General features: G+C 38.9%; 2 protein-coding genes across 4 annotated transcripts in view; both read left to right on the top strand.

Moving 5' to 3' along the window:
- The first annotated feature begins 1,177 nt into the window (after positions 1 to 1,177).
- Positions 1,178 to 21,516, top strand: trim66 (tripartite motif containing 66). Of its 2 annotated transcripts, none has more exons than XM_017442192.3 (18): positions 1,178 to 1,289; positions 3,740 to 3,961; positions 5,679 to 5,895; positions 8,789 to 8,918; positions 9,237 to 9,353; positions 9,526 to 9,640; positions 9,894 to 10,040; positions 10,748 to 10,865; positions 11,096 to 11,886; positions 13,897 to 14,103; positions 15,813 to 15,936; positions 16,025 to 16,106; positions 16,198 to 16,384; positions 17,530 to 18,431; positions 18,538 to 18,655; positions 19,031 to 19,105; positions 19,800 to 19,952; positions 20,064 to 21,516. In XM_017442192.3, the coding sequence occupies exons 2-18, from the start codon at positions 3,953 to 3,955 to the stop codon at positions 20,298 to 20,300; spliced, it is 3,729 nt and encodes a 1,242-aa protein (XP_017297681.1). In that variant the 5' UTR covers positions 1,178 to 1,289; positions 3,740 to 3,952; the 3' UTR covers positions 20,301 to 21,516. The 2 variants fall into 2 exon arrangements, with proteins under 2 accessions (XP_017297681.1, XP_024858510.1); XM_025002742.2 differs by having other exon boundaries at positions 1,212 to 1,289; positions 3,688 to 3,961.
- A 3,372-nt stretch (positions 21,517 to 24,888) lies between these two features.
- Positions 24,889 to 26,374, top strand: part of stk33 (serine/threonine kinase 33) — an 18,246-nt gene continuing 16,760 nt past the window's right edge. For both annotated transcript variants that reach the window (XM_025002511.2, XM_017441020.3), the window contains exon 1: positions 24,889 to 24,989. The gene's annotated coding sequence lies outside the window, so the exon portion shown is untranslated. The remainder of the gene's footprint in view (positions 24,990 to 26,374) is intronic.

The following is a 26,374-nucleotide window of genomic DNA, read 5'->3' as shown; positions in this document are numbered from 1 at the left end:
TAAGTGCCACAATATTTGATAAAAGCAACAACAACAAAAAGCAGCTTACAGAGTCTGAAAGTTGGAAATATTCAAATCATTAGAGGTGAGCAGAGCTGGACTTCTTTTCTTGTTCTACATAAAAAAGGTATTTTTGAATAGGAAGTGAAGTATCTTACAGTAACAAGTAAAAACCTTCAGGTGCATTGTGTTTAATTCTTGGGGTTGTCATGTCCTGGACGGCTGAGAGTCTACAACAACCCGAAACTTTAATGTTTAGTTAAAGTGATGCTGACTCTGTGGCTGTGTTTCAACCACACAATTTGTGCATAAAATCTTAGTCAGAAATGGAACATGTCACTAAAAAGTACAATAATTTTCCACAAATCATAATGCAGCATAAAGAAGTTCTCAAAGTAAAAGCTTCTTAATATTATGCTAAAGCGGAAATATATTTGGAGATTGAAATTCTCTATTTATTCAGATTTACAATGATCTTAATCATGGCAGGTAAATGCATGAACACTTTAACACCTTGGATGTGATTCTCTAGAGTATTTTACTCTAAATATATTCAGCAGCTACGTCTTTAATATGCATGGGGAAACATGGTAAAAATACAGATTAGAATATTTAAAAAGGTGTTTTTCCTCAGGGGTAATGACTTAATCGTAGTTTTGATCGCATATTGATGTAACTATATACTGTAAAGTTAAAGCTTTTATATATTTCACATTACCTTTATTTTTTAAATATCTAAAGAAGTCGGGTATGTTAGGATGCTTTATTTTAAATAAAAATAGCACAAAAAAAACAAACTTTAAAGTTCGCATTTTATTTACAACTATATTTTTTACTTTTGTTTGGTAAACATTATCTATCTATCTATCTATCTCTACTTTATAACTAGTTGTTTTAAAGTGTGACATTAGTATATTTGACATATACTGTGTTTACACAACCTATACTTCTTTTTTTTAGTATATTTGCAATAAACTATTAAAAACCTCAAAGTCCTTGGACTCTATTAAGGTGTATTTCATTTCCCTCTGGGATGGAAAGCCTTTTAAAGTGTTCCCTCTCCAGGTGCCTCAGCTGCCTTCAGCTCGGGGAAACGTCAGAAGTATCGCTGCACGAGAAAGTCTCACGATTAACTGCGAGACTTGGAATCTCCCAAATTTTGTCCGGACCAAAGAGCGACATCCGATGGGGTGGGGGGCGGAAGCGCCACCCGGAGATGCTCGGGTCCAGGTCCAGGTCCAGAGAAACCTGCAGCTTCGTTCAGACTCTTTTCTGTTCCTGCAGCAGAGGTGAGATGCTGATTTAGTTTCCCCTGCAGGCAGAGTCTCGTTTCTTCTGGAGCGAAAACAAACACTCTGACTCACTCATCATGTGTTCGGCTGACAGCGTGTTGTTATTATTTATTTATTTTTTGTTTATTTTTTTACGGGCGTCGCAAGAAGTCACCTCAGTAATAATCAATAATCCTTTCGCGCAGTGATGCAGTTTGCGGTTGATCTAATTGCGGGAAAGTGTCCGTGTGCGCGGACTTTGATGGTCGGGCTGCGCTGCTCTGAGGCTGGCTCCATGTTTAGGGGCGGAATCTCCTGCGCACTTTCTAAAAAAGAAGGTGACGCTCGGTGATGCGCTGGAGGTGAGGCTGCTGATGCAGAGGCAGGAGGCTGAGGATGGATGCGGGGGCAGACAGACACTCTGCCGTCTGCCTGTCATGCTGCTCCGTGCTCTCACAAAGTGAACAGGTAGAACATGTCAGAAATAAAACAACTGGAAAGCCCAAATTCCCACAGCTTTTAGAATTAAAGTGCTTCCTTCATACCTAATGCTGGCTTTACACATGAAGGGAAAACAAACATATATTTTTTGTTTTTACTGCCTTTGCATAAATACAACATAAAGCTGAACTATAAAAACAATTATGTTTGATAGACTTAACAATATATCTGCAACATGATGAGTTTAGGCATCAGGAAGCACCAAGTAAAGGCTATAAGTCCTCCAGTTTTACAGATAATGAGCTGAAATCTGCTGTGGTAGTAGCTGAGAGTCATTCACATCACAGATGCTTTTTGTTACACATTGGGTGACATTTTTACTTAAAACTCCAGCATTAACTGTTTGAGTCAGCTCTGCCTTTCTGTTAGCAAAGTATCAGAAACCAGCGAACCAACTTTTCAAAGTGAACCGTTTAGATTATATCTAACTGTTGGAGTCAGCTTGATTCATGATGGCCGCCAGGGCTAATAGGTATTAGCGGACACAAAAACGGATATAACTTTGTCACATTTACAGATATTAAGGTAGTTTTGGTGTGGAAGTAGCTGAGAGTCATCCTCTGAGCACTCACACATCTTACAAGATATAACGTTATTTAAAGATTTCATCAAAACAATTATAACTCCGTCCCTTTTTATCATAAAATAATCTTAAAACTCTGACATTCCTTCATTTAATAACAAGAAATCATAATTTAAAGTTTGTGAAATGCCCGTAATCAGGATTTTTTACTTCCAAATATTCTGTCCCCATTTAAAGGACATATTTGGGTTTGGTTATAAAATATATATATATGCATGTAAAATTTCTTTTTTGTCTACCTATTTCTTTTGTAGACCGGAACGTAAGCTGGTTGAGGTGTAAAGTAGTAAAAACAGCACCTTGACTTCAGATTGGTTGAAGATAATCCTGCTTCCTCTGTGACCTCATCCCCTCGGTGTTAATAGATGTCACAAAGACGGAGCTTACGAGAGAGATCGCAGCTCAGCTTTCTATTATTGTCCCGTCTCTGGAGATGGGACGCGTATCTGCTGCCACTTTAGCAGGGCGCGGGAGCTTGGCGGGAGGCTTTAGTGTGAAATGCTGTGAAGGTGCAGCGAAAGAATGTGCACAGGTTGGAAAAGTGCTACAGAGCAGAACAGGGCGCACCACAACTCACTAATTGTGTTTCAAATTGGGTCTCTGAGCGCACAATAGGGAGCGGGATTGCTCTGAGCTCCCCACTGAAACAGCCAGAGAAAAAGTTGTCAGATTTGTAGGTCAGGCTGTTAGAGCTGTTGTTAGGCAGACTTCATGTGGCTAAATTTGATGTTTGGTGTGAAGTTCTCTTGTTGTTTTCACACAGCTTGCTGTTTCCTTTTTCAGCTGTCTTGTCGTCATATACAGATTATTAAAAATATCTCTGATTCGAGTCTACGTTTTTGAACTCCGTGCTGTTTAAGTTGCGCTCCAATCCTAACTGAATTCACATTATTAGAGGGAACTGCGGGAGGGGATCTTTGTTCCATCTGGAGCTTATCCGAGCCTGACCCGGTTTTGATGTTCTACGTTAGCATGTTGCCCCTCTGGGACCCGTCCTCTCCTCAGCCTGACAAAAAAGAAGAAGGCCATACCTCACCTGTTCTCACCCAGCACAACACATCCTGGCATCCTGGCACAGTCACAGGCTACCCTCGCCTAATCCTGCTCCAGAAATTCAAAAGAATCCCATAAAGGTGCATGTGTTACAATTTCGTAATTGTAGGTCACTTGGTCTTTCCTTTTCCTCCATTTTGGGAAGTGCTTCCAGGGATATTTTGTCCTACAAAAAAATAATTATGTTATCTCCCTAATTCCCAATTATTATGCACAGGCTTATTTAAGAAAAAAAAAAAAAAAAAAAAAACGGAAATTTTCTCTCCTTTTTGGTGGCAGCACAGCACCCGAAGCAGAGAGAGGTATCTGACAGTCCTCTCCTCCTCTGCAGAGAGGGGTCCTACACTTGGATGAACTGTGGGAGGAGAGAGCACAGGCAGGCTGTCATGTAAGCTGTCTCCTCTGGGGCCGGCGCTCGGTTCACACTGCTTCCTGCCTCAGGTGGAAGCCTCAGAGTTTCTGCTGCTGAGGCGACGGGCTGCTTTCTCTCCTCTCGTCTCCCTGCAGCTGAGCAGGCAAACACATCCTCTCTCAAAGCTCCAGAATGGAGAAGGTAAGATATCTTATAAGCAGTGTTTCCTCTTTTTCGTTTGAACTTTCTTTGTCTTTCTGACGCAGCAGAAGGTGCTTTTGGTTTCTGCAGCAGTCTCTGACTTTGCACTTGGAGCGTTTCTGTGTAAAGTTGGTGTGCTGACTGTGTTTGCTTTGCTTTCTTCTCACTTTACAAGTTATGTTTGATGATAGAAATACTCCTGCTATTGCCTTTGGACAGGGCTTTCAGATGGATTCAGTCCAGAGTGATATTTCTACTCTTCAGTTGGCAAAAGTAGTCAACTGTGGATCTTAAACATCTCCACAGAGACTGAATCATAACATAACAGGCTGTACTTTGCATCAGTTGGCTGCATCTTTTCTGATACCTTTCATGTTTTTCATGATGACAGTTTCCAAATCCTCATTTTTTTGTCCAACATTAAAAATGGTTTGAAATTTAATCGCATGCTTAACTGATGAATTTACAACCCCAATTCCAAAAAGTTGGGACCATGGACCGTGTAAAATGGAAATAAAAACAAAATGCAATAATTTCTAAATCTTATAACCCCATATTTTTATCACAATGGAACATAGTTTCAACATTTCATATATTTACTAAGACATTGTACTAATTTTGAACAGGAAAATGAGGTAAATTTGAAGTTAATGGCAGCAACACATCTCAAATAAGTGGGCACAGGGCCATATTTACCACTGTGAAGCCTCCCCTCTTTAACACCAATCTGTAAAGGTTTAGGAACTGAGTAGAGCAGCTGCTGCAGTTTTTGGAGGGAAATGTTGTTCCATTCTTGTCTGATGTAGGATTCTGTCAACAGTCCTCGGTCTTCTTTGCTGGATGTTTCATTTAATCTTGCACCAAATGTTTTCAATTGATCAGAAGTCTGAACTGCAGGCAGGTCAGTTCAGCACCTGAACTCTCTGCTGTAATGGATGCAATGTTTGGATTAGCATCGTCTTGCTGAAATGTGCAAGGCCTTCCCTGTTAAAGACGTGATCTGGATGGGATCAGATGTTGTTCTAAAACCTGTATATAGTTTTCTGCATCGATGGTGCCTTTCCAGATGTGTAAGCTGTCCATGCCAGAGGCACTAATACACCCCCATACCATCAGAGAGGCAGACTTTTGAACTGCGGGCTGATAACAGGCCCTATAGTCCCTCTCCTATTTAGAATGCAGGATGTGGCGTCTGCGGTTTCTAAAAACAATTTCAAATTTCAATTTGTCTGACCAGAGAACAGTTTTCAGTCTTCAGCCTTAGTCCATTTTAAATGAGCTTTGCCCCAAAAAGAAACAACGGCACTTCTGGGTAGTGTTCACAACATTTTTAAGATGTGTTGTTGCCATAAAATTCTAATTATTTTACTTTCCAACATTTAATATGTTTACTGTGTTCTGTTGTGAATAAAATGTGGGTACAACATTTATATCTGCAAAAAGTTTAGTTTTGCAAATCATTGCATTCTGTTTTTATTTACATTTTACACAATGTCCCAACTTTCTCAGAATTGGGGTTGTAATAACAAGTTTAGTTTTATCCTAAAGAGGAGCTCATTTTTATTCTACAGAAAGTTTTCAAGCATATTCATATAGCAGCTCTTTGAAGTGTGATCCAGCCCAAAGTAGCACAGCAGAATGTTTGACTGACATATGGCATCCTATTTTCTGATCATGCATTAACTCTATGTTATAAAAAGATTTTGGTTTTTTTCAGATCTGCTCAGAGTGCACAGAGCCAACACTTGCACAGAGTCTTTGTACGCTGTGCAACAAGTGGTTGTGTTACCAGTGCACCGATGTGCACCAGCATCAGAGAGCCTCTGCTGCTTCCCAATACACTGATTCCTACCAGCAGCCAAGGCCCAGTGCCACCCAGTGTCCTGACCTTCACCAGAGAAGCTCCGGCTCCCTGCCTCCTCCTGCTGGACAAGGCAAGAAATCCGAGTAGAAATGAAAAAGCCTCGTGCTCTGGTTGTTTGTTATGTTTAGTATTGTTTCAGCAGAAACCATTTGCACTGAATAATGCATGATGTTGGTTGATAAGAGTTCCTGGAGATCCGTGTGCTTCATTATACCTATCTTTAACTCATGGCCCAGATTCTGAAGTGCTTGGATGATTTCATTTCTGCTAATTTTAGTGTCTTGCTATTTAAAGCCCCTCAATTATGCCCAGCATACTTCTTCATCGCCTCCTTCATTTTCAGGCCTACCCTGTGCAAGAAATTAAATCAAAACAAGCACGTCCTAGACTTGTTAATTGCGATATGGGAGTGGTGCTGTTTAGTTTGTGCTCTTGTGAGAAAAGCTGCATGAGTTTACTGACAGACAGGATGTGGTCAGTCAGATCAGGCTGATGCACCCAAGGTGATGCTTAGCGCTCTGCCTCAGAGATCTGTGATGATCTGCAGGCAGGACGGGGGGTTGGATTAGGTGAGCTGGCCAGCAGAGAGTGGCAGGGCTGCATTCTTCTGCCTTCGAGTTATTGTTAGATTGATGTTCTGTGGGCCAAACGTTTCTCCTCCGACCTATTTACAGGAGTGTGAGTCATATATTTCGCTGTGTGTTTTGTTTGCCTTTGAAGTAATTTGATGGTATTTCAAAGCCCGTGTACTGAAATATTGTTTACTTTTTGTCACTCAGCACATTGCAACCTCAGCTTCTGTTATCTTCATCTTCTTTCCCACAAACCCTCTTATAGTTTCTGTTTCAAAGTGCAACAGTGGCCCAGCTTTAAAGGTAGTCATTGCAATGTCATGAAGACTGGTAAGAAAAACAAAACAAAAAAGAAAAACAGGAAACAAAATATGCACCTTTTTTTCCTCATAAGTTGATGGTTAATGTGTCCTTTAAAATTTTAAACCAAATTTGCGAACAACTTCTAACTGCCACGTGCGTTTGTTTACCTGCGGAAACAGCTGAAGTGACTGGAAATAGGTCAACGATGGCAACGTCTATGAAACAGCTGCTTGAGATGAAGAAGTCTGACAGTTTTGATGTGTTGATGCATATTTACGCTTTGATTGTTGAGCAAAGCACTCAAACAAAAGTGCTTTGTTTACATGGAGTGTGGACCTGCTTACCAGAACTGCATATCAGTAGATCTGAAAAAACTACTGGAGTAAATTCTTTCAAAAAGCAACATTTATTTAATTCAGGATAACTTTTTTATGTTGCATTTTATGGTTTGCAATGAATACCTTTAATATAGCATGCAAACATCACTTATCACATTTAACTCCGAACCATCTAAATCCTGTACCTTTTTTGTTTTTTTGGGTCATATTTAAATACTTTATATAAAAACGGCCACGATGGAATTAATGACAGACTATAACTAAGAGCGTAATGGGAATGCATGATGTATCCAAAATCTATTGTCCTGCAATATTATATATTTCAATATTCAGCAATATTATTGCATGTTTTGCTATTATTGTGCATCTTTGGAGCCTCCCTTTATTTAATGCTGAAAAAAAAAAAAAAACAAGATAAAAAAAAGTCTAAGAAGACATCACATCAAAAGTAATTTGTGATGTTTAATCATCAAAAATGTTTCAGTAGTTTTACCTACAAAGTTGGGGCTGCTGTCAAAAGATATATATTTGTCATTTTTGGAAATAGGATTATTTTTAGTTTAGCTTTACCTCATGCATAGCTGTGGGAACATGTTTCAGGTGGGGGCTGCAGTGAGGATGTGTGTGTGTGGTCAGTGGGTGTGTGTGCGTGTGTGCAGCATGTCACATTTTCAAAACTTATAATTATCAAAATACTATTAAAATTTGCACTAACTAAACATGTTTTCAGTTTTTTCTTCATTGTTTTTTAAGCTGTGCTTGGACATTTGTTTTCTCTGGCATCCACCAGGGGGTGATGTAGCACCCCCAGCACCCCAAATTCCCAGGACTTTGACCTTGAACTTTCTTCACTTTTGTTCACAAATAAAGATGATTCTTTGTGAGCTTCATTATCAGTCTTCAAACTAAAAGTTCAGATGTTCCAATGCCTAATAAATAACATTTTATACATGTTTTAACTGTAAAACATATATAATCCCCTTTAACATGAGCAGTCTCAGATTACACATCTCTGGCTAGACTAAAAAATAAATAAATAAATCGCAATCAAACACACAAAGAACCCTCCCAGATGACTCTACAGTAGCTCTTGTTCCAACTCATGCAAACCTTTAAATATCTTATTTTCTTGTTGTGTAATTTTGCTCACAAACAATCCATTTCAACATTATAACCTTTCTTGGCAGTTGTTAAACTTTAACAGTTTGACTTTAGGTGTTAGTTTTACTTGCTCTGAAGTTTTAAATGGAAGTTTTCTTAGAAGCAGACAGAGAAAACTGCATAAAAACATAATAAATTCTAAACATACACCTCCAAAGTGATATGAACTAGTAGACAAACATAAAATTGGCTTTTTGCATTTAATTTAACACAATTTGTCCATTTTCTATGATTTCAAAGTGCTCACTTATACGGACAATAATTTGCTTGTTAACATGACAGACAGGGTATGATGTTGCATTATAAATCATTTTTGGATCTCCTATTTGGTCTCCAAACTAAAAAGGACATTCACTTTAGAAATTAGTTCTTCAAATAGCATCAAAAGAAAGTGAAATTTTGCTTCTTTTACAGTTGTTATTGAGCAGGTAGCACTTTACCAGGTGACTGTTTGGCCCTTTTCTATGCATCTTTGAAAAGCTTTTTGTAAAAGCAGTTCATGTGGGTGTGTGTGCGTGTGTGTGAACTTCTCATGGACTGTTGTTTAATGCTCTTTTCTCTGCATCCCCTTTGTCTGCATGTATTTCAGGCCCGGGGTCGTATCCTTGTCCCCTCCTCATGTGCCACTCTCACAGACAGGAGCCCTTGGAACTTTTCTGTGAGTCATGTGACCTTCTGTGCTGCAGCAGCTGTCACCTGTCCTCCCACAAAAACCACAGGTCAGTCTGCAGCTATGTGCGGCACAAGGACATTGCAGAGAAAAAGGCTAACCGCAGGTTAAACACTTCCTCTGAGCTGAAACGCTCTCTAACTGCCTTGTCACTTTTATCTTGTGCATCTGCATACACTACCCTTGGCCATGCCTGGCTTTCATTAAGTATTCATACCTGTTTGTTTTCTGTGATGTTACAGTGCAGTCGCTACCTCGAAGGTCACCTGCATAATGTCTTTTCCTCTGGGGAGATGCAGTTAATTCTGGTGTTCTTAATGCCCAAAGAATAAATTAGTGAAGTTTGGTGGATTTCTTGTGTGTTTAGGGTGGTGCAGATTGGGAAGGCCCTGCAGGATCAGCAGTGGCTCTTTGAGAACCTGATAGTTCAAGTGGAAGAGAGGAGGTCTTCAGTGGAAAACAGTGCTAAACAAATAGAAGACAGGTTAGTTTGAACTCACACACACAGAGTTATAATCCAAAGTGCAGGCAGGCTTTGCACTAATGGTGAATAATCAAACAGAACGTGTTTTAGCATGTTAATGAGTAAATTATTGTCTGGATTGTTGCTTTTTTTATAAATTTTGAAACCTTTCCCCCCCTCTCTGTCTGTGTAGACTACATGGAGTGAAGATTGCACACAGGAAGGCAGAGAACCAGATTAAAATGGCAAAGATGATTATGATGAACGAGCTTAACAAACGAGCCAACCTATTAATAGAGCAACTGGAGGTAATTACTTTCTTTTTCTTCCCTTCTTATCGCTCAGCCAGCCGTGAGTGTTCATGCAGAGAATCCATAACTGCAGTGATTTAATCAGTGCCGAAACCAAGCAAACAAGAGCCAGTAATCATCTGCGAACGTCGCTAAAGCTGACATCTCAGGAGCTACACCTGTCAAAATAAAACAGATCTACTGATTGCGCTGCCTCTGCAAGTAAACACTTCACGACTTCACGTGTGCATTTCTGGATTTTTTCCTGCAGAAGATTTCGGAGGACTTTCAGCAGCGTCTGGAGGACCAGCTGCAAGGGGCAATAGAGATCTGTGGCCAGCTGGACCACATTCAGAAGTTCATCACCTGGGCCACGACCCATCACTGCAGAGGCCCGGTTCTCTTCAGCAGGGCTCTGGTGAGACGGTCAACAGTTGTCCACTGTCCCACTGTAACACAAACCCACACATGTGAGGGCAGAAGTAGAGAAACAAATATAGGGTCTTTTTATCAGCTGAAAAAAGGAACTCCCTGCCAAGTTTATGTTTGAAGTAGAATTTTAATTATTCTTGTAAAGGTCAGTTTGCCAGTCACAGAGATTTCTGCTAATCTTGCAAAAACAATTGTCCTCAACGTGCATGAAAAATCGGTGCTACAATCAGCCTCTGAAAACTGCTGAAGCCGCATCAGTGGCGTCACTTCAGCTCGGGCTCAGAAACTACAGATAACCTGTATTTCTGTGAGCAATGAGCTCAAAACATGGGAGCATTTATCAGGCAGCTGGGGTTTAAAAATAAACAGGATGCTTCAAATGAAGTGTAGGATGCAGTACTTTAAGTTTCGCCCATACAAGGAACAAGAGAGGTTTAACAAATCTGTCACGTTAGAAACTATTAAGATTTAATCCAACATATGGCTTCACAATGTTCTTTTAGTTAGTTATAAACCAAATGAGATATTTAAAATGGGATATACGCTTGTATTCTTCGACACAACAGTGATTGACTTTTGATTAAAAAAGGAATGTGTGTCGTGGTTCAGATGAGTACAGTTTGAAACTTTTCTTTGAGGCTCATTGTAACAGATAAGCTGTTTGTACTCATGTTCGGCACTCTTGCTCTGCAGATTTCACTCCAGATGCAGCAGCTGCTTGAAGCGTCGCTCCACACAGACTCTTGGAGTCCTGTCAGGATCAAATTTAACTGGGATGCAAGCTACTGGACGAAGGAGATTTCCTCTTTAGGTAACATTTTTTTGCAATCAAAACAAGGGAACTGCATTTAAATGTTTTTTGCTTCATTTAAATTATTAAAAATCTACTTCAAAATTGAAAAAAATGCACTTTTCGTAAAATTCCAGTGTAAAGTTAAACAAGCAGAACAGAGGCTGAAATGAGCAAGCTAAAAGCAGAACAGTAACTAGAAGCTTTCAGTGTCATATGCCTCAGACATGTTATATTTGTGATTTTTGCAGGCCAGCTGACTGTTGAAGAGGGAAACTGTGCTTATCCTTCTGGTTTGGCCTGTTCCAGTATTATGAGGCCCCAGCCCGTCTCCTGCTTGACTCTGCCTAGCATGTTTCACAGAGGCAGAGATCCAGGCTGTGGGTACCAGGCCTGCTGCGAGCCACAGATGTGCTGCCTGCATGGTCTCCCCCCTCAGTCAGATCTGTCCAGTCTGGACAAAAGCCAGATGGAAACAACACTTTTCAACTCCAGCTGTAGTCAGGCCGCTCTTATCTCTGCTTCGCTGCACCAGAGTCAGCAGCTCCAGAGGTTTTGGGACACAGAAAGCTCATTACAGTGTCCTCCTCCTGCATCTCCTCTCCCAGGACCCATTCAAGTCAACTGCAGCTCAGGGTCTGCATCCCAGCCACAAAATGCCGACACCCTATCCCACCCTCAGTCCATACCATACCCCTCCTGTCACCAACCCTGGAAAGATGTTGCGCTAGACGGCCACTTCAGTGCAGAGCGTGGCAGGTTGGGTCAGTGTAAGGGGAAGCTATTGACCAGCCCGGCTCCACAGCAGCAGGTCAGCCTCAAAGTCATGGACAGAGATGTGATGACTGAGGAGAGGTGCAGAGAGGAGGAGGAGACCTGTGGACGGACAGCAGAGGGTGGAAGCAGAGGCCTGCTGGATGAGGAGCTGGAGGCAGACGGGAGGGACCAGAGTCCGGTCCAACAGCACCAGCTTCAGGTTTCTGCAGCAGCAGAGCAGAGGACCAGATCTGCACTGATGCTCAGAGACCACAGAGATGGAAAGGTGAGGGAGAAGGTTCATAATAACCCTGCAATCATAGACCCAAAAACAAATGACACAAATCATGTTACTGATGCAGAAAAATGTGTTGGTACCCTTTTGTTTAAGAAGGAAAAAACCCCACAGTGGTCACTAAAAACAAAGTTCTTAAGGGTTGGAACAAATTTACCTGCCTCTGTAAGTGTATAAAATGTTTTTCTTTAACTCTGAAAACCATTTCACCTCATGGATTTCTCAGCTATTTTTGTAGCGCTTTTTATGTTTTTACTTTGGCTGAGTAGAAGCAGAGCTCAGCTCAGTGCCTTTTTATGCTAATTATGGGCACATTTTTAAATATGGCACTTGATGCTGTGAAACTAAATCCGTACAGCCTGGCACAGAAACAAATTTGATATGACATAAAAATAAGAACATTTTTAAAATAAAAACAAAGCATATGCAGCATTTTCTGTAAGTAGGTGTTCAGACACTACGTTCACTCGATGATTCTTCTGGCAAATAACTTCATAAAACATCAGGCGAAGCAGCAGAGTCGTGAACATTGTTTTAATTTGCCGTGTTATCAAAGTAAGACTCAGGTGGGATTTTATGCACTTCAGTCGATGTTCTTTTTTGTTTTGTTTGTGGTTTTAGCTCAGTTTCTAAAAGCTCAAACAACTTTTTTTTTTTTCACGATATGGTAAACCACAAAAACTGTTTATACAGACCTATCAAAAGCCACCACGGATCAGTCAAACCCATTTCCTCTGAAAACACAGATGTTCACTCTGTTCAGAGTAACAAAGCACAAAGGTGTAAAAAGCCTGATTAAAAACAAAAAGATTTACACAGTGAAAGTTGTTAAAATGTTGCCAAACTTAAAAAAAAAACGCAATAAAATGTTTTTATATAGGAAGAGGTGGTGCTGAGTTTCAGGCAGCATTTAGTTTCAGTTGATAACCGTTAATGGCTGAAACCAACACTGTATTTTAAACCCAAGCTGTCACTTCTGAAAGTTGACAGCTTGCCTAAAAAAAAAAAAAAAAAAGCAGATGGTGCAACATAAACCTGCTTCTGCTTTCATGAAGAAAGGATGATGGGAAAACAAAGATCTGCTCTGACAATTAAAGCCTAGCAGCTCAAAGCAACTCATCCTAAAACGAGACACTCTTCATCATAATCACACTTGATGCCGGTGGTTTTACCTGCTGTATAATCACCTCTCTAAGAAATGCTCGAGATGGATGATTACAAGCACAAAGATGTGTTATTTTTACATGATTTGAGTCACTGCATTAAAAAATGATGTATAAAACCACCAGGGAACGCTCATTTATGTACTTAACCTATCATTAATGAGTCACTGAGGGAATAGCAGGAGCTGCCAGCTTGATTTTAGCCTCGGTTTACAGCAAGATAAATTCCTGCTCCCCACCATCTTCCAGAGAGAAGGATTAGAGTCTATTCTCCTCCACAGTCTGAATCTAGCATCCCTCTCCCAGGGGGCTGGGATCAGGTAAGTGTTTTAATCACATGATACTCGTGATAATGAGCTCAGTTTAAGTCTGGCCTGAATATGTATGATGGTGTGCTAGAATAAAATGGGACGTTATTTAAAAAAAAAAGCTGGCACTAAACGATTTATCAGCCTTCCTCCTTGCATTAGCTGAAGAAACAGCTGAGGTGTTTAAAGAAATTCTGTGCATCAGTTAAACTGTAATATGAGAGGAGGAGTCTGGTTTAATTAAAGCACTCTGAACCTGACACCAAATTTGCATCTGATAATTGGTGTTTTAATCCAACCTTTCATTCCCTGTGCAATAACTCTAATATATGCAGCATGTTTGTGAGGACAGAGTTGTTTTGATTTTTTACTGAATAGCTTCTGAGCGATGCTGTTATTCATTCGTCCACCACACCCATCCCACTCTTTCTCCTTCTCCTTTCAGTTGTTAATGACATGAACAGGTGTGTTTGTGGTTTTGATTCGACCTGGAACCCTATTTTATTTGTGTGTGTTAATGTTTCTGACAGAGGTCCACATCCCTGGAGGTGTCTGCGACAGCCCACGATGGTGTCCCTGACGTGCAGAGCTGCAGGATTAGCCCTGGTTCTGTGTGCGCGAGGAGGAAGGGACGCTCCAGGAGCATCCCGACGGAGCTGACAGCCCCTTCCTGCAGCCCCTACACCGAAAGGCCTGCAGGATGCACTGACAGCCGAGAAACAGGAGCTGCTAAGAAGGTAGAACATCAAAATATAATCACACACTGAGGAGCTGAGGCTGTGCTGTTGCTTTGCACTGCTTATCAATAATGCATAAAACTAGATCAAAGGTTTCAAATACAAATTGTTGGCATGCAAATAATGATTTAGATCTGTTCAGCCGCTGTTCTGGAGCTTTTCATCTCATCGTATCAGCATGTTCAGATGTTATGGAATCACATTATTTATTTTCAATGTGTGGAAATATAAAAGAAATATGAGAGTGGGGAATTAAAATGAAGGAACTTTCTGCCAGACCACCGTGTGGAGAGGAAGCTCCTCATCCTCAGGCTCTTCATCAGCTTGGTGCCAGGTCAGCCCCAGCTGCCACAACTCACAGTGTAGTAGGTACTAGTTTTAAAAAGTCAGACTTGGAAGTCTAACAAAATAAAAGAATAATAGCTCATTTGGACTTTTGGAAAAGAAAAAGACAAAAAGAGAATAACTGCAGGTGAAGAATTAGATTAGAATTAGTCAAAAGCATAAATGTAAAGTGTGTTTAATGACAGTGACATCAAGTGTTGGTTTGAGGTCAACTTCAACACTTGTTTTTTTTATTGTTTTTGAAGTTATTTTATTTGGAGAACATGATAGAAGAGGACAGTGATAATTCAAACCCTGTTGGCCAGTGTGGGAACAAAGTGGGTTTAGGTGGATATGATGCAAGCGGAGGTGAGAAATGAAGTAATGTGAACAGCCTAGATTAAATTTAGATTTAGATTTTAATTTTGCAAGCTGGACACACAACAATAGGCCATGATTTTCAAAAATTGACCAAAGCAAAATGCTGCCGCACGGCTCGCTGGTCACTTGATTGCAAATACTCAGAATTCAGTGAGACTGCAACTTAAAATTCTCAACTATTTTCTCAGCATTTTGGGTCACCAGCTAGTCTCCAACAGATGCAGCCCAATGAGATACTGGCTTTAGGGCTAGTTTTTCTTTCTTTCATGCCCCCTAAAGGTCATCTATGGTATTGCCCATTTGCTTCATGTGGTAGCTATGTCTGTCTAATTTGAACACTCTATGGCACACGTGTCAAAATCAAGGCTCGCGGGCCAGATCCGGCCTCCAAGATAACATTTAGATTTCATTAGGTCTGGCCCTCTAGTCTGGGACAGATTGAGTCTCTGATTCTTATTTTGCTTTAAAAAACTGAGCCTAATTAGTGAAGTTTTCTCTTGACTGTGACTTACAAGCCAACAATATATAGTTTTAATTTCTGTGTGATCAGGTTTTTGTTGATGGCTTTTTAAAAAAAATCTGTTTTAATGTTAAAAAATTCATTTAAAAGCTGAGTGAGGCGTAAGAAATGGCTGCTAATGAAGTGCTTTTTGAAGTTTGATCTATTTGTCTGTGTTCAATAAAGTTTGTTTGCTCTAAATTCTGTATAATCTGTAACTGGGAAAAGGTTATTGATATTTCTATATGAATGATTTGACATAATACATCTAAAAACAAGGTTAATTTATGTAATTTTTAATAAATATTGATCGTGATCGGCCATTGGCTCGGACCAAATTTTTAATTTTGGCCCCCTTGCATCACTGGGTTTGACTCCCCTGATCTATGGTCATATTGCATCGTTTGCTGATTTGCAGCATTATCAAAGGTCAGTATTTGGATGATTAAAATGTATTGTCATGTTCATGTTGAAATTTGTTTTAACATTATTATTTTGTTCTCAGTTTGACATCGTGGATCCCAGACAAAGAAGAGCCTCAGACGGAGTTCTTTGTGTTGTCAAGGAAACTAACAAGGTCCCATCCAGAGGATGCCTGTCACCTTCATTACCCTACAAACTAGAGCCAGGTGCTGAAAGCTTCTATCAGATGCATTTATCCTGAAATTATCAGGACACTCAACAGAATGAATGGCATCTTTGTACCCTTTTTTTTAGATCATCCAATTGCTTTTGTGAATGAAGAGATTGATTATGGCGCTAAGGAGAAACACAGATCATCAAGAAACGGCTTCAGCAGGTGTGCAATCTCTGAGTCACACATCTGTTTAAGCACAAGTCATGAGAAGACGTTTTCGTTTTCTTTAATTATTCTCTTCTTCACTCTGAAGCAACGGAGAGGTTCTGAAGGACTCGAGCCGGCCCAGAGTTCCAGTTGTTTGTTTAGAGCGTCTCAAAATACTCGTGTCGCAGCTTCCGCCACACGGGCGAAGACAGAGCGACCCTCTGCCCGCCAGCGAGACAGACAAGAGAAAACCCATCCCTCAGCAGAGAACCTGGCACTTTGGAACATCAGAGGTTTGGCTTATTTTTTTATGCAGTGCAGAATATTTTCAAGTATTTGAAAAGTAACATTAAAGACTTTTCACTCTCCTGAAGCCATCGTCACTGAAGAGAGGAAGAGAAGCCCCTCTAACTTTGGGTCCTTTTGATCTGAAGGCCACGGGAGGGTTAAAGTAAAAGTCTGTAGCGTTAGCAAAATATCTCTTGAACCAGTGGATGGATTCTAATGAAGCTCTCAGAAAGTAGTCAATGAACATCTACAGCTGATTCTTGGAGTCAGTTCAATTCAAGATGGCTGACACAAGCACAAAAATGACTATAACTTCATCTGTTTTACAGATATTTATCTAGAATCTTGTGTGGTAGTAGCTGAGACTCATTCCCAACACGTATTGTGAGCATTAACTGATCGTGACATGTCTGTTTGAAACTTTGCCAATAACTGTTAGTGTCTGCTCTCAACTTGTATGTTAGAAAAATGTCTCATGAACTACTTATTGATTGATTGATTGATTTATATAGCACTTAACAACAACCAACTAAGGTGACCAAAGAGCTTTCCAATAAAAGTTACATCACAAAAGAAATACACAAGAGCAACAATAGAATAAGGAAAAGTAAAGAAAATGCTGTTCCACTACATGGTACTACTGAATGTATTAACTGAATCGTTTACGAAATAATCATGGGATGTACATCTGTAACTGAGAAACATTTGGAGTCAGTCCAATTCAAGATGATTACCACAGCTAATCGACATTAGCTAACTCAAAAGTTACTATAACTCAGTTAAATTTACAGATACTGAGCTCAAACTTAATGAATTAGTAGCTGAGAGTCAGTGACAACATGTTTTGAGTGTGACATGTAGAAATATTACATGAGATTAAGCACAACTTCATCATTTCAACTTCAACACAAAACGATCCTAAAACTCTGGCATGAAAGGTGCATTCCATCAAGGAATCTTAGGTTTTCAATTTGATATTATAATGTTAGTTTTATGACTACTGTTTCTGTTTTTTTGTTGAAACATTTAGGTGATGGAGTGATATCGACTTTTTAATCTGACCAAAAAGATCACTTTAAAAACTAAACAAAACATAAACTGACTAATAAAAGTTGCTAAAATCCACATTTTTTTTCTCTTGTGAACTTAGGCACTAACTGGAGCATCTGGCACCAGGAGGACAACCCGCTCTCTTACGGCGCCATCATACTCAGAACAACAAACCCACAGTCAGTCCTCCACATCCTCAAATAGCAGCGACTTTGACAGTCACAACAACAGAAGAAGACTGAGCTCTCATAAAGCCTCTGTCCTGCTTCCCACTGACTCTAATTATGTGTCAGAACATTACTCTGCACTCGACCTGGACTCTGACTCTGATCCCAGGTCTGTCTCAGAAGATCCTTTCATTTTAATCGATCCAGACCCGCAGCTGAACTCAGACGCATCCCCGGATTCTGATCTGAACGCACAATCATCATCTGAGGCTGAATTTATTTACGTGGCAGAGAGGAAACCAGCAGCTGCAGCAGACATGAGGCTGTGTGAGGGTCTGGAGCCAAGTCTTGAGTATGAAGCAGACCCAGACTCAGATGCAGGAGCAGACTCGGAGGATGGACAAGAATTAGATGTCGACGCAGAGTTGGGAGATGCTGAAACGGAGTCCGACACGCAGCCTGATTATGATCCAATTTTCCAGGCTGAAACAGATTCCGATGCTGTGTCTGGTCAGCCTCCAGACTCCCAGGCCTCCGTGGAGTCTGAGCTGGACTTGGAATCTGAACTTGAACTGACAACTGACGACCCCCAGCCGCTTCGCTCAGACCTGGAGGAGGAGTCTCCCATCGGTCCTGCTCAGAGGCCTCTTCTGATCGCAAACCCCGCCGCTCAAAGGGTCGCGGAGGAGGTCCAGACTGAGCAGGACGTGGATGAGATGGAGAGCGAGGACTTCTGTGCTGTGTGTCTGATAGGAGGCGAGCTGCTGTGCTGTGACCGCTGTCCAAAAGTCTTCCACTTGTCCTGCCACGTCCCGCCTCTCCTGAGCTTCCCCACGTAAGATTCCCATGATGCATCCTGAGTTATAAACATTCTCTCACCTGTTCTTGAACCTGGATTTTGAAGCTGTAATGAGCTGATTTGTTTTTTTTTTCCCTTTCAGAGGTGACTGGGTGTGCAGCCTGTGCAGAGATGTTGTACAGCCAGAGATTGAATACAGCTGTGAGAACGAGAGAACATCTGGAGTACACACCCACGGACTGTCAGCATGTGACCAGAGAGTGGGATATTCTTTTGTTTGCATCGATTTAAACAATAGCTAGTAGTATTTGTTATTCCTCACCACTGAAGAACGAAGGCGGATGATTGTGTTTTTGCCCGTTCCTTTCTGTGTGTTCAAGTGTCTCTCTGTTATCAAAATATCTCATGAACCGCTGGAGAAATTTTAATGAAATTTACAGAAACTAATTATTAGAATGCACATCTACAACTGATTGAGGTAGTTTCAAGGTTTTACCAAAATGACTAAAACTTCAACATTTCTCAGCACAGGAGGATTTTAGTCTATAATTGCATTCTTTTAAGGAATGCTAGGTCTTTAATTTTATTTGATGTTTTCCCTCCTAATTTTTTATTGTTTTGTTTTTTTCTTACAGAAATGTGAGCGACTGACTCTTCTGATCCTCAGCAACATGTTGAGCGCCCCCTTCCACGAACCCGTCAGTCCGCTTGTAAGTCTTTGTGTTCTGATAATCCGGCTCCAGTGATCATTTGTACACTTACCGTTCATGTTTCATCTTACTTTCAGGCACACAGTGGTGCCCTGAGGAGTTCTCCTTTTGTTTCAGTGCACACAAACACACTTTGGCTGCTGTATGTGTCAGGGTTTTGTGTTCCCATGTGGACTTTTTTGTTTTTAATAAAGTTACTTTCATATTCATTTTTTTCTTTTTTTTTCCTCTTCAAAGCATGAGTATATCCTTAGGGCCTTACAACTGTGTTAAACACATTTTCATCTCTGTAAGATATTCACAAAGCTGAGCTTTAAAAATAATTGAATTCTTTCCATTTTTGTTTACATAACCTCATTTTTGACAGTAGTTCTTCGTCTAAAACCCTCTTTTTGTCGTCAGTTGCTGAGAAGTTTCAAAGTTTTTGAGTCAAAATACTTGCAGATTAGTCACAGGCTCACACATTTACATAGCAAAAGTACAAATCCTGACCAGATGCATGACTTTAGTTTCAAATTGAAGATCTAGTTCGATGATCTTTCCTCAAAAAATTTAAATTACAGTGTTTGCATAAATGGAGGCGTATTCTGGAGTGACACAGTGCAAAGCAGAAGGTGCTTGAAGAACTAATATCTTTCTAAGAACTTACTGAGATGAAATAAAAGTGTTTAAATGTCTCTGCTTTGTCATCCAGGCACGCCATTACTACCAAATCATCAAGAGGCCGATGGATCTGTCTGTAATCAGAGCTAGACTCAATAAGGGGAATTCCAAACATTACAGCTCAGCAGATCAGTTCGTTGCTGATGTTTATCTCATGTTCCGCAATTGTGCAAAGTTTAATTATGTAAGTAAAAAGAAAACAATGTGTCTGTATATTTGTTTAGGCATCAAAATCAGTTCTAGTTTGAATACCAGTCAGAGATAACTCAGTTTGTTTGTGACTCTGTGACCACAGCCTGACTCTGAAGTGGCCCAAGCAGGCCGCAGCCTCGAGGTCTTCTTCACCTCCAAGCTGGGAGACGTTTTCCCTGACAGAGTGTTCCCCGCAGCTGAGGTGGACTCGGACAGCGACGAGTACGACGAGGCTTACCGGGCCGCTGAGAGCGGGTTCCCCTGGCCGGAGAGGAGGGAGCAGTGCCACAGGAAGAGGAAGAGGAGGCAGACGATCAAGTCGAGGAGGCATCACTTCTAACCACAGGCAACCAGAATTAAACTTGATGCAAAGAAGGTTTTTTTGTGTGTGGAATTAATCAGTTTTCATGTAGCAGCTAGAGGTTTCATTTTATAAACATGAGGTTTGTTGTGGTTTGCAGAAATATTACAGTGCTGCCATCTGATGGCAGCTAATATAATATGATATGAATATCTTCCTGCAGGCAGCTGATCAAAGGAGCAGGAAAGGTAAAAATTAGTTTAGGCTGCATATTGTTTCCTATACATTTAGAAATGTACCTTTCTGGATATCAACAGAGTTGACAAAATTGTTCTTGTAATAGTTTTTTTTATATTACATTTTGTCCACTTATTTGTCTTGATGCACTGTTCTTTGTATTTACATGTACTTAAAACAATCTTGCACGCTTTATTCTATATGCTGTACTATATATAAAGAGGGTGATATAGTGGGTTGGATTTTGCATCTATTTTAGGTGGACTTTTTAGGGTGGTAGAGATAAAGTTAAAAATCTATTGTAGGTCAATTTGGTAATTTTGATTTTCATATAAAGTTCTACCTATTACACATGTATGCTAGTGAAAAATTTAATTCTGTAGTTTTTTTTTTCCAGGTTTGAGAGGTTTGCACTTATCTTAGTTTTAATTCTTGATATAATTTGAGTTCCTGTAGCTTTTCTTTTTTAATGCAACAGCAGATACTTTGTTTTTTTTTATCAGAGTAGATTAGAAGGTGAGTCGCTGCAGGAACTAAAACACCTGAGTTCGGTGGAGAAAATATATTAGATATAGAATTTTATGTTCTTATGAATCAGTCAGAGTCTGTGCACATTGTATATAATATCAGTTTCATCTGTGTCTCTGCAAAATTCTGGACAATTTTATTCTCTAACTCAGGCTTAGTAAAAGTGTATGGTATCAATATTATCTTGTATTGTTATAAAACTGTCTTTACTATTTGTATTACCATATTATAAAAGTTATTTTATAGGACCTGGAGCATTTCCTGCATCAAAATATTGTATGTTTATTTGCTCACTGCAGCCTAAAGTACACGTCACCTGACTTTAATCATTTCACAAATCTGTATTGAATGTACAGTATGTTTGAAAACTGTAACATTTCTGTTTGGTTAAATGAAAACTGATCAACTTTACTTACTGTCTCTGTTTGAGGACTTCCTTTTTTTATTTTTACTGTAACAGATAATAAATGCACTTACTGGCTTGGTAAAACATTTTGGAAAAGCGTCATAATTTCTGAAACATTTGAAAACGGTTATTACAAAATGTCAAGTTGAAAACACAATTCTGTTTTTCAAATTTAATTGTCTGTTTCTAATTTATTCTGAGTTATATAAATTATTCACACTTAGCTCATATTCTCCAGCTTTTCCAGACAAAACACTTTATGAAAGAAAATTCTTCCTTTGGTGTATAAATAAATTGATTGATGTTTTTCATAGAAAGATATATTGTTTATTGCTCTTATGGGTTTTACTTGGCCTCAGGCAATTACCATAAAATCAGTTTAATGTACATCCAAACATCTTATTTTAGGTTGAAAATCAATGACCTGCAGTGTTTATTGTACAGGCTGTAATTCATTTATTCATTGCTTTGGAGAATAACATTTCACCTCCAGCAAACATTAAATGATCATTTGAAGAAATAATTCACAATAATAAATAAAGTGATCATTGTTCCTTTCTGTAGTTTTGCTAAATTCTAATTCTCAATATCTTAAAATTCTTTTTGAAGTTTTATTTTATTTTTACAAACATGCACAATATATTTTTTCCACTAGTTTCTTTTCAAATTCTGTAATTCATAAAAAAATATTTAGTTTAATTAAAAATAAATTTGTCAGGCGATAAATGGTTTTTTTTTCAGTGCTACATAAAATCATTAAAACATTTTAGTTGGAGAATTTTTACAATGATTTGTAAAATGTACACTGGACAGTACACAAGGAGGGTTTAACAGTTTATGCTGTCTTTATTGAACAACAGAGCAGTTTTATTTTTTTGTTTATTTTGTAATATGAATCATCTCGTTTTCCAGTCAACGTTATTTTAATCTAATTAGGAGATTTTATGATCTGAAGTAAATATCTGCTTTATCCTATAGTTTAGCACAATGGAGTTGGCACTAATCTACAGTTTTAACGTTTTTAATTGCTTTAGTAATCAGACAGTTTTTAGAAGATGGTTGTGCTTTAATTCAAAAGCATCGTTAGCTGTGACAGAGTGGAAGCAGCAGCTGTGTCCTGGAGCAGCATGTGAAGTATGTGACATCAATGACCGAATGTTCTGCCTCCATGCCAACTGCGCCAAAGAGGCCTGAGAGTAAAACAATGGGAGCATTGTGGTAGTGGTTAGCCGGTGATAAAGTTGAGTAATGAGCTTTCATGAAAATGAGTGAAGATCAGAGCAGTAATGGTTCACATTTTAACATGATGCACACGAGAGAATCCTTGTATATAGATGTGGACCAGAAGCCACCAGGATATACACATTTAAATTTTGACTTCTGTTTTTTTTGTTTGTTTCTCTCATAATGATCCAGAAATTTGCAATATTTACATTTTGCAATAAAATGATCTACCTCAATAGACACCTGTTTAAATGTTCAAGGCACACAGCAGAGAAAAGTGAGCTTTCTGAATTATTATTTATCTTTGTGAACTTGAAATATGATGTTGTTGCCTCAGCTGGTTTACACGGTACAGAAGTATACAGAAGCTCTCTGTTGTTTCATTACTTTTTGTGCCACTCTGCTCCATGCTGGTGGAAGTGCAGTCCTCTTTGTGGGAACTGAGATGAAAGCGTGCGCCTCTCGGCTCTTCCTGGAGATGTCTTTTCCCGGCGACTTGAAGATCTCCAGCCTGTTGACAAAACTCATTTGTCATGTGATGGATTACCTCAAGCACTTCGCTTGCAGCAGACAAAACAGTGGCGCCAAGTCCAGGGCCAAACTCATCAATAATGTTTTAGAAAAGGTAGAAGACTGTCTGATGGGTGAAGTCAGTGTTTTTTTCTGTTAATGACTGTAGAAAGCATGGAACTAAAGGTACAATTTCTTTATCTGGATATTTTTGGAATTTTGCATTTGTGACAAAAAAAATTTTGATTTATTAAATTGGATGCTTTAACTGTGGGACCCACATCACAGCAGGTCTTAGTTTATTTGATGTCACCCACTTTCCTTTTCAATCCATTCACTACATGAAGGCCACGAGAAATCAAAACTCCTTTTATTTTAATAAAATAATTCATGTTTTTAGGAACACTAATCCAGAGTGAAGCTCTCCAAAAATTGCGTTGGAATTAAATGTTTTAGTTCGACAGGAACAAGGACAATTTAATGTCTCACGATAGAAAATTTTCACTGAAGGTTGGGGTAACATGTTCAGTAAAGATGTATTTTTGTTTTTGACAACATGTAATAGTTGTCTCTAACGTTTGTTTCTAAAGGTCTCAAAACTACAGGTTTGAAAAGAAATTATTATTTCTCTTAATAACATTTTTAGTGTGATATCTGTCTTAGTTTAATATTAACCATATAGGCCTGTTGTAAAGTCATATTTACTTATTTTAAAATGTCAAAAAGTACATTAAAGTTACCAAGAGCTAGCAAGGTTGGCACAAACACAAATCAACAGCTTGCAAATGACTTTCTTTCAAACAATAAACAATAATTTGTCATTTGTAGATATTTTTGAAAGTTAATTTTTTTAGATGGTTTAATAGGCTCCAAAATACAGGAAATCCATTTTTCAGAGTTAAATCTCACATCAGGATTAAAGTTCAGGTTGCTCAAACAATTATGGTGAAAGATTTACAGACGTCTTCTTCCACATAATGCTTAACTTCAGAATCTACGGCACCATTTGAACTTAAACGAAGCTTTACTTACTTTATTTTTAATAATTTTATTAAGGAACAAAACAGAACCAAAGCTAATTTCTGTAAGTTAAGTTGTCTGTCACACAAAATATGTAATTTAACACTGGAAATCACTGACAATTCATGACAATTGTTATCTGTTTTAGTTGAGTAACCTAATCTTTTAAAATATAGTGACACCTTTTTAAATGCTTTTTTGAGACATAACATTTACAAAGCTGGTGAAGAACGTAAACCCAGAGAATATACACAACTAACAGCACAGTGATACAACAGTAATAAACAGTTAGCCTAAAATAAAATAATACTAAAGGGTTAGGGTTATTTATTTTCAAAGGCAATTATAGTTTGAATAGCTTTACAATTTGAGCTAAGTTTCAAAATGTCTATAGAGATGTTAAAACTAGCATTGAAACTGTATTTTTGATGCAAATACTTTGAGGCTTAAATCATATTTGTCATAAATTGTAAGCAGATTCACAAAATGTCACTCTTTAACCCGCCACCAGATGGAGACAAGCATCAAGACATATTGAAGACGCCACAGAGTGACTGGTTTCCCCATTGGCTGCGGCTAAAGGTGCTTCTTTAGCTGTAGATCCAAAGTCCTGTCGTGGGCACGTCCATCTTTGGGCGTGGCCTATTAGACGTCAATTTGAGACGCGCTTTTTTTCCCCCTTATTCATTGGAATTGTGTCCCTTTTGGCTTTCCTTACTCAGTCACCGAGAAAGTTTTTTTTTCTTTCTCTCTTTCTTTGCGCGAGTAACAACCTGCTGGATGAAAATGATAACTTCTAAGAGGTAGGAAAGTTTTGTCAAGTCATGTAAAGAGAGAAAACAAAAAAATCGTACACAAATTACATGACTGTTTTGTCGCTTATTTCCGTTTGCACCCGCTTAAAAGGACCCCTTGTACATGACGTTGCCTTGACAACGCGTAGGGGAACGCCACCTGAAATATTACTGCCCAGTTTTAATGCGTCCTGTTTTGCTTTTTTAATGGAAGTGGCTAATTATATTTATCTGCAACGACTGACCAGCATTATTTATCTTTATTCTTTCTCTCTCTCTCTCTTAGGCGTTTTAAATAAATACGTAGCAAAACATTTAAAGTAGCTTGTTTTAGGCGCTAGCTCGGCATCTCAACAGCCCTATTAAACATGGCAATATATTTTTTAAATGAACCAGTTCGTATTTGATGCAAATACTGAACGCTATTTTTTGGTCCTCTCATTCTAAACTCAACAAGTGAAACACTGAGAATTTGGGATTTTTGTGTCAGCTGGACATCAGAGTACTACAGTATGGATTCTGTTTCCTCCAGGCTACCCTTTGAAATACATTGGATTTGCTCTTGTTTCTGCTCTGGCCTACATTTTATTTTATTTATTTTATATATAAATATATATATATATATATATATATATATATATATATATATATATATATATATTTTACTTGTCTCTTCTCCTCGCTTCCCAAGGCTGAGCCCAGCAAGGGCAGAGATTAGCTTTAACCAGGATTAAACCAATGAGAAAATTTGAATTTGTTGGCCCTTATCTCCTAGCAACATGTGGAGTGCCCTGAGCAAATGGCAGAATTTGATCTTTTGCTTCCTTATAGCAAAGCATGCCCCCCCACCACCCCAATAGACACTTATCAAACATGACCATTGACGACAGCAGCAATACTTGAGAGGGGGCATTCAAATGGTTTGTTTATAGGGAAACAACATGCACTTGTTTGCTGAATAAGAATAACAGCTTTACCCGTTGAGATCCACTCTTCTTATTCTAAAAGCTTGAAATCACTGTGGTGCTTTGACCTTTCTTTTTAGGGAAAGTTATAGTATTGTGCAGCACATAGTAATGCCACAATAGAAGAAGAAAGAAATGGCTATAAACACAGCTGCACCTATTTAATATATATTACATAAGGAATAAATTATGTGTTATCAACTTATGTGTGTAAGTTTGTCTGTAGTACTCATGAACTAGTCGATGGATTTTAATGAAATTCTCGGACAGTAATCACTTGATGTACAGGTGCTGGTCATAAAATTAGAATATCATGAAAAAGTAGATTGATTTCAGTAATTCCATTTAAAAAGTGAAACTTGTATATTATATTCATACATTACATACAAACTCATATTTCAAATGTTTATTTCGTTTAATTTTGATGAT

The sequence above is a fragment of the Kryptolebias marmoratus genome, linkage group LG15 (assembly GCF_001649575.2).
Source record: "Kryptolebias marmoratus isolate JLee-2015 linkage group LG15, ASM164957v2, whole genome shotgun sequence".
Lineage (NCBI taxonomy): Eukaryota > Metazoa > Chordata > Actinopteri > Cyprinodontiformes > Rivulidae > Kryptolebias > Kryptolebias marmoratus.
Note: the sequence above shows the minus strand (reverse complement) of the source record. Positions and strands in the feature narration are given on the sequence as shown.